The sequence below is a fragment of the Ochotona princeps genome, chromosome 19 (assembly GCF_030435755.1).
Source record: "Ochotona princeps isolate mOchPri1 chromosome 19, mOchPri1.hap1, whole genome shotgun sequence".
NCBI classification, from domain to species: Eukaryota; Metazoa; Chordata; class Mammalia; order Lagomorpha; family Ochotonidae; genus Ochotona; species Ochotona princeps.
In genome coordinates, this window is record NC_080850.1 from 7,947,559 (window position 1) to 7,956,268 (window position 8,710).

Below are 8,710 nucleotides of genomic sequence, written 5' to 3' on the forward strand. Positions count from 1 at the left end.
TGCATCCAAACACTCTTGGTACTTCAGTGCCTCCCTTGTCTGCATCCACATCTCCATAGTGGAGTTGGCTGCTGGCTTGTGTGGCAATCTTCAGACAGAGTTTTAAATTCACACTGAAGTTTACTGGGTGATTGCACCAAGGAGACTGCACAGAATGTCGCCCTATCTGCCACCACTTCCGCTCCAGCTCAAACTGGAGGCACGGGCCTCTGGGAACTCAGATGGCTGAAGCTATGACACCGCAGGGCTTCTAGAGAAGGATGCCGCCTCAGGCTTGTGTTGGTCAACCGCTCCACCAAGTCAGGGTTCACCTGCCTCAGAAGGAACCCGCCACCAGACGGCAGAGAGACGGTGTCGTATTGGAAAGGTAGAAGCAGGCACACTGGGCTGCCCATAACTGAGAGAGCAGCACAGCGCTGACCTCCTGAAGGCCAGGCCTTTTCCAAACGGGGCGGTAGAGTCCACCCCTTGAGGCGCTCTGCCAGGCATACCTCGGAAGTGCAGACCCGCCCAGCAGCAAGGGCGACACACGGTGGGCGACAGGGCGCCTTCAGGGAGCGGCCGGCGGGCTGAGGAGCCTACCTCCTCTGCCGACTTCTCTTTCGCGCCCCGCAGCCCGCCCCTGAGAATCGAAGCCTTGAAGGCGCGTCTGCCCGCGCCTGCGCCTCAGCCCGCGCAGCATCTTCCCGCCCGCGGTTGTCCAGCACCTGCCCGGTTCCCAGCCGCCGCCCTACGCGCGCACCTACCCACGCCGTGCCGTTCCTTGTCAGTTTTGCGCCAGGGGGTCATGGCCCGGCCGGGGGTCCTGCGGGCCTCGAGTCCTTCAGTGGGGAAGCCGAGGAGAGGGTTGTGAGGGACTGTGCCGGGCCCCACTTCCTTCCTCTTTTCGAACTCCCTCCTGGGCCCGCCCTCCCCACCTCGGGGATCCCCGCCCAACTCCTTCTGCCTGGGGCACAAGACAAGGCTGAGAGACCGCAATCTCACACCCCCACCTCACCCAAGCTCCAACCCCCGTCACCTGGAAAGCCTGGGGTCAGTGCAAACGGTCTCCTCCTAGAGTTAGTGAGCCTAGACCCACCTGACAGGGCCTGAGCCACGGAGGTCACCACAAGGCAGGTTTTCCTGACTCCTGACCTAGAGACCCAAGAGATAAACTGGCGCTCCATCTCCTTAGCCTGAGAGTTGGTGTTAGGCTGCCGTTCAAATCCAGACCACAGCAAAATCCTGCCATTCCTGGATGCCTCAGTCTTCTCAACTCTAAGGTAAGATACTAGTACCCTACTTCCTGTCATGACTGAGTCTTAAAGAAAACAACGTATATAGCAGGTGATAACAGGGGTAATTGTAGACCTGCGGTTCCAAAAGACCCCTTGGAAAAAATGATAAAATTTCTGAAACTGTCCTTTGAAAGCACACAGGCAGGCCACTCCCAGACAAGGCTAAGAGGTCAAGGGTGCCGTAAGAGCCAATAACTGAACCTCTAGAGTTAAGCTGAAGGAGACTTCTCTTGTAACAGCTCACTTCACGTGTAACCGTTTGCTGTTGAACAGAAGAAATTAAAATGGCTCTTCGACTCACAATAAGGATAAATTTAGCCTTCCTGAAATTTAGTTCTCTATTCTTTTTTTAAAGAAAACATTTATATATTTGAAAGCCGTAACACACATAACTCTGACTTTCAAAGAGAGAGAGAGAGAAAAAAATATCTTCCGTCTACTGGTTCACTCCCCAAATTGCTACAGGAGCCAGAAGCTTCTTCCAGGCCTCTCTACTTGGGCCACCTTCTGGGGCTTTTCCCTGGTCATTCGCAGAAAACTGGATCAGAAGTAGAACAGGCAGGACATGGAGTTGTGCCCGTACTGGATGCTGGCAACTCAGGCACAGGCTTTAGACGCCTACCATCTATGTGCCACTACATCACTCCTTTCTCATTATCCCTGTTCTGCTTTACCCTGGAGAGCCTGTAAGGCAAACGGGCAGCTGTGACAAAATATTAACTTTACATAAACTTATTTTGTCATTCTCTAGCAGCACCAATTAGGTGGTGCCTTTTATAGAGAATTTGTGTGTGTAAGTAAAGACAATTTCAGATGACCAGAATCACTCAACTAGTGAGTGACAGCTTATTGCAAAGAAATGTAGCATCACCTAGACAAGTGGGAAAACGTGCATGGCAGGCTGGGGCTTCTAAAAGAGAAACAGAAACTGCTGTCAACGGTGGAATTTTCTCTTTTTTCCAGTGAACCTCGGGTTCCTCTCCTAAGGTCCGTCAACTGAATGGGTTAGGCCTTCTCCAAATTATTGAGGATGTTTTCTACCTGAAGATAATTGATGGTGGATACTCATCATATTTACAAAAATACTTAGATTGCTGTTTGATTGAAAACCTGTGACAGTATCTTTGCCAACTTAGCTCAGAAAACTAATCATTGAGTGCAGCAATTGGAACTGTTATCACAGGTTGGCAAACATTTTCTGTAAATACCCAGATGGTAAATCTTTTAGTCTTTTCAGGCCAAGAAGCAAAATCTAGGATATTATGTAGGCACCTATATATAAGGAGAGAAAATGAGCTTCCACAACTTTTTGTTGATAAAATTCAAATCAATATTCATCAAGGGGTATATTCCTTAGTAATACATATCTGGAAATAAGAAAAATAAACTTCAGGGAAGATACAACATTTTGCTTCACAGGAGTTCGAAGTTAATGCATGTTTCATCTGTTAATACTGATCCATAACAAAACATTACATTTCAGCAGTGACAATATTTTTTCACACCAAAGGTATGCAGAAAAGAATTAGCTTTGCCTAAAAAGAAATCTGATCTTTATCCTTCTCCATCAAAAAGGAGTCTGAAAGCTCTTGGAACGTCATGATTTGTCTAGAGGTCTTAGGTCCCATTTGATAAACTAAAAGCATAATTTAGTGGTGGGAGTTAACCATGCCATAAAAGTGGTGGCTTTGGACAACACACCATCAATAGACCAGGAGACTAAGCTAAATTGTGTAGACAACCGACCACACCTGTGTGATAGAGCTCCAGTAAAAATCCTGGGCACCAGCATTTCTATAACTTTCTGGTTGACAACTCCCCATACATATGGCACATGTAAGTGCCAGGAAGTAACGCATCCCGACTTCCTGTGGAGAGGACAATGGAAGTGTCTGATATTTCCTGGGACACCGCTTATTGCAGTTGTTCCTTGCCTACACCAACTCTGTCCTGTTCCTTTAGTAATTGGTAACTGAGCAGAACAATTTCAGTCAGTTCTATGAGTCCTTCTAGCTTGTTGTTTGCCGTAAGAATGGTTCGGGGAGACCCTTGAACTTGGCATTTGATGCCAGATATATGACTGTTATTAGGAAGCCACACTTGGAATTGGTGTTACAAGTGAGAGAGCTGTTCTGTATGAAATGGTGTATTCTCAAGTTTGCGGTTGAACAATTCTCACAGTTGACAAAACCTCAAAAAGAAAGGTCCTGACAAGTACTAATGCCAACCCTTCAGCAAATGATCTTAATTAATCACTTTCATGGGTCAGAAACAATGAAATTAATAGAATTATATTAAATCTTGTCTTGGTATTTGCCTTTGGGTCTACCATTTGATTGCTGATTAATCACTTCCAATTGAAGGTTAAGTAGAAGCTCTCCCACTGCACATTTAAGCTGATTTTGAAACTTGGAACTCATTTTACACTTGTATAAAAGTCTGAAAAAAAACATGATATCACTGGAATTTGAGTAAATTTATGTGGGAACGGAGATCTCACATTTTGTTTTAATTTCTGAGAGAGAGCCCAGGAAATGTTTAAAGCAGTTTGACATTGTTTGTGATTGAAACATTAATTTTCATCAAAATGACTGTACTGTGCAGTATGTTTCTGCATATAAATGCTGTTTTGCCTTGTAATTTTAGCTGGATTCCATTAAGAAACCTGAAGTCTGTAGTGAAAGCTAATTTACATAGAAAATCAGTGCTCAGTAAATAGTGATTGAGGGTTGTTTTTCCTCATTAAGAAAACTTGCAATCTCAACCCTGAAAAAAAACAAGGCTTAGGTGTCTTATCAGTGTTAACTACCAGACTACTATGTAATTCAGAGTGCAAGGTAAGCTATTCAACCTCTACTTCTAATTAAGGTCTACAAACTAAACATGGATAAGGTCCAGAAGAGCTAATGAAATGCACATTTAGCACAAAGAGTTCAATAACACATCACTGATTCTAATATTTTCCACAAAGTACTCTATAATGACTCTCAGAACGAAGAAGCATCTTACATTTTATCCGTTTGTCCAAAGAATCTCTTTCTGCTCTACAATCATTTTGTCAAGTACAACTGCAACAATCCTAGTAGATTTCACTTTGGGGTGTACTGAATTACTATTTTTTCTGTTTTTCCATATAGATCATTCATAGAAATCCATTCTTTGGAACCCCGTGCAGTAGCCTAGTGGCTAAAGTCCTTACCTTGCACATGCCCAGATCCCATATGGGTGCTGATTCATGTCCAGGCTGCTCAGCTTCCCTTCCAGCACCCTGTCTGCGGCCTGGGAAAGCAGTTGAGGATGGCCTAAAGCCTTGGGACCCTGCACTTGTGTGAGAGAGCCAGAAAAAACTCCTGGCTCCTGGCTTTGGAGCAGCTCAGCTTCAGCCATTGAGGCCACTTGGGGAGTGAATCAGTAGACAGAAGATCTTTCTCTCTGTCTCTCCTTCTTTCTGTAAATCTGACTTTCCAATTTAAAAATAAATAAATAAACCTTAAAAAAAAAAGAAACCCATTCTTTGATCACTTCAATATCAGCACTGACTTCTCAAATAAGCATCAGATCTGTATCAATAATATCTGCCAACTAACCAAGAAGCAAAGACAATCTCTACAAATCATTTGCCTTGTTTTTAAAGTGCATACTGATGCTGCTTTCAATGTCCTCAAATTTCCAAGAAACCACTGTCTCAAAACACTAACATTCCTAAGCCAGTTTACTCTTTTTCTGGGCCTATTTGATCTGATACTACAATCAAACATGACTTAATTAACCCATTATCAATAACTGTCTTTCCTGGTCTGGCTGACACGAAGTCACTCCAAAAAGCTTCAGGTGCAGTAGCATTTTCATCTTTTATTTTTGTGGAGGAGTTCTGTTGTCACGAGGTCTTCTGCTTCAAATGTTCTCATCTTTCTTGCCATAATGTTTTTGTGACTTAGGAAAATTGTGATGTATGCTTCATCTCTTACATTGTTTTACTACAATTGTAGTCTCATTGCATGGCAAGCACAATGCTTTCCTATCTAATTGGATGACAAAAGAATTCACATTCTATTGTGCCTCAAAAGTCTCTCTTTTCCTCTCCCTATCCTGCTTCTGTGTATGTGTCTATAATAATTGGTAATTTTGAAAATTAATAAATTGCAGCAGTACAGTGACATGCCTGTTATTTGAAACAATGTGAGTTATAACAACATCCCTAAGATTTGCAGGTTGCTGAGCAGCACAGCAAAGCAAGCCAGAGTCCACCATGTGCAATCTTTGTTGCAAGAACTCAACTCTGCCACCATCACATAAAAGTGGTTATAGGTGATGTGTAATTCAATGAGTATAGCTTTTTGCAATAAAATTGAATGTTTATACAGTTTTCACATGTCATGAAATATTATTATTTTGACTTTTTCTTAACCACTTAAATTATAAATATTATCCCTAACAAATTTGAACAAAGAACATTCTTTGTCATACCTATTTACACTATTTTCACAAATTGTGGTCAGGTGGTCAGAAGTGGATCAGCTGGGTTTCAGATTGGTGCCCTATGTTATGCTGGCATCTCTGGCAACGGTTTTACCCTCTACATCACACTGCCAGCCTGGGACTCTAGTTTTTGATTTTTGTTGTTGCTTTTTTTTTGTTTTTCATTGAGAACACACAGGTTCTGGGTAGATGTAATTACACTCAAGGAGGGAGGATGACAGAAACACCGAAATGATTCTGCATTCAGATAAATCAAATCTCTAGACCTGAATGAGCGAAAATCCACAACGATCCTGCTTACTTAGCGCCCATTATGTTCCATTAAGAGTTAGTAGCCTCAAAGTTCTTTGCTAGTTAACACTTCACACAGTGGCTGGAGGGATCTGTCATGCTGTAAGATTAAGATGTAAAGGTCAGGAGTGACATCCCTCCAGTGTATCCTTGGGGACCCTTGGGGACACTATCGATATTCTAAAAACTTCAGACAAAAGCCTTATCATGAAATTCTAGCTCCCCTCCACAACTCCATTTCTAGCCTCTTCTGTCCCTTCTGACACCTTTGTACATCACTCACACACACACACACACACACACTCCACCCTATACCCTTACTTGGAAGTACCGTTGGAAGTCTCCTAATAGTGCCTCAGGTTCTCACAATCTGTGAGCCTGTATTCCTCAGTCCTTCCAAGAATACCCCTTTGTTCCTTTCCAGACTGAATGGTTCTAGGAAGACATCTTGCTGAATTTTCACACCCCACAACTCCTGCAATTAGAGAACTCTCTTGGCACCCACAGCAGTCCATGTTTTGTTTTTGTTTTTCCTCCTGGGAAGCCACGTGCCCAATTAAAAGATCTACAACTGTGGAAGAAGGTAGAAACAGTTATTAATAAAGACACAAACTGGTTGAGGTTGGTTATGGAAAGACTGTAAGCAAGCAGAGGGGAAGAGCATGGGTAACTCTTGTTAAGAGGCAGGAAAGGTGAACAGGCAATCATGGTGGTAGCTGAAAGAGACCATAGACGCTGCAAGAGAGGCCAGTGACTGTTGGCAATGAGTCATTCAAAGCTCCTGCTGTACCAAATATGATTACCTAATGGTCCAGCTACTCTCAAGTTCTTTTCCCCTCATTCACATTTCCTACAAACTGCTCATGGCCAATGACTAACGGTAGCAAGCATGGTAAGATAGGTTTGTTCCTGCATATTTCCTCCAACAGGCAGCTATAGCTGAGGACTCCCGTTGGTATTGCCAGAATGTTCCTAGAGAGGCAATGTGACCTATCTCCCCAAATATCTCCCATCCTACCTCCTTTCCTTTTTTCCTCCTTTCTTCTCTTTATAGAGGTCAAATTTGCAAGGTGATCTAACAGCTCTTCCAGTGTCCCCTCACAGATGTCTTTTACAATACAACTGTTTATGTGTTTAATTCTTGTCTTAGAGTCTGCTCCTTGGAAAAACTAAACTAACGGAAGAGTAGATACTGGAGCATATTCATAGCTTTTTGGGAGTGAGCTGGGGAATAAAGAAGTGTATCATACCTTTAGGGAAAGGAGATCATCACAGCTAACAAGCCCTTAAGGAAATGATGGTGCTGCATAATTTTTATGGAAAAATGGAATAAAAAGATAATGTCTATTTTTCCCAAATGTATTGATGATCCATTGTTTAAAATGGGATAGGAGCCACAGACCAAAATGCACAGGTCACCCATTGTGAAAGGTCTGGAAACAGAACACAGGGTGTAGACACAGATCAATGGTAACTGTGAAAGAAAGAGAAAAAGGTAATTCTTTTTCTCTTTGTTTCATACCCCACGGGAGGTAGTGCTGCAAGCTGTGTGAGTGAGATACAGATTATACACTCAAATGCAAATTCCTGCAAGTACTAGCTAAATAACTTCAAATAATATTCTGATTTTTATACTTCTAAGTTCCTTCATCTTCATATTTTTCTAAAAAAAGATTTATTTATTTATTTTTATTGGAAAGTCAGATATACAGAGAGGAGGAGAGACAGAGAGTAAAATCTTCCAGCCACTGGTTCGCTGCAACGGTCGGAGCTGAGCCAATCCAAAACCAAGAGCCAGGAGCTTTTTCCAGGTCTCACACACAGGTGCAGGGTCCCAAGGCTTTGGGCTGTCCTCCACTGTTTTCTCCCAGGCCACAAGCAGGGAGCTGGATGGTTTAACCTTGAGCCATTGCACCAGGCCCAATTTCTTCATCTTGAAAATGGAGTTATTTTGTGGTGTCTACGCCAGAGTATAAAGAAGACTAAATGACTTAATACCGGAAAGCACTTAGAAAGTTTAGAATGTTAGCACTGAGCATATAAGCAAGCAACAAATGTTCACTTGCTTCTCAAAAAAAAAAAAAAAAAAGAAGTTCATCAACATCAACTGAGGTTAAGGAAGGGAAGCAGTTGAGGAAAGAGAAGTGAAAGTTGTCTTGAAGAACTAAAAAATGAATGTTCATTGGTCATAAGATTCAAGTGAATAGGTCAAGATTATTGAGTGGTTTTCTTCTACCACATTCAATTGTTTGGGTGCCCAGATGAATAGGGGGCAGTGGTTCCCTATTCTGACTGCGTAGTCGAGTCAGCTCATGGGAGTGTAGAACTTACTAATTTCCCAGGCTCTCCCTCTCCTCCAGATTCTGACTGAATTGTTCTGGAATGAGGGGCTAGCAGACTTTAAAGACACCCAAGGAATTCTAGTCTGTGTCCAAAGAAAGAAGCACAAAAATAAGGAGAAGTTTGGTTGACCTGAAAATTGAAATCTTTCCAGCAAAAGTAAGAGGCAGAAGGATCAATGGATGGATTAATCATAGATATAGAATCTAAATTAGTCAAGGCAGAAAAAAAAAAAAACCACACTGTTGTGATTGATAGACAAAAAGAAAAAAAAAGGTAGCATGAAAGGCTTAGAGACTTCACCGAAGTAGAATTGGTGAATT

At 42.6% G+C, this 8,710-nt stretch overlaps 1 protein-coding gene across 2 annotated transcripts in view; it reads right to left on the reverse strand.

Moving 5' to 3' along the window:
- Positions 1-901, reverse strand: part of DOCK2 (dedicator of cytokinesis 2) — a 526,535-nt gene extending 525,634 nt beyond the window's left edge. For both annotated transcript variants that reach the window (XR_009247240.1, XM_058677931.1), the window contains exon 1: positions 747-901. Coding sequence is in view for 1 of the 2 variants with exons in the window: in XM_058677931.1 (XP_058533914.1) it covers positions 747-789 (43 nt within the window). In the remaining variant the exon portion in view is untranslated. The remainder of the gene's footprint in view (positions 1-746) is intronic.
- Positions 902-8,710: the final 7,809 nt, after the last annotated feature.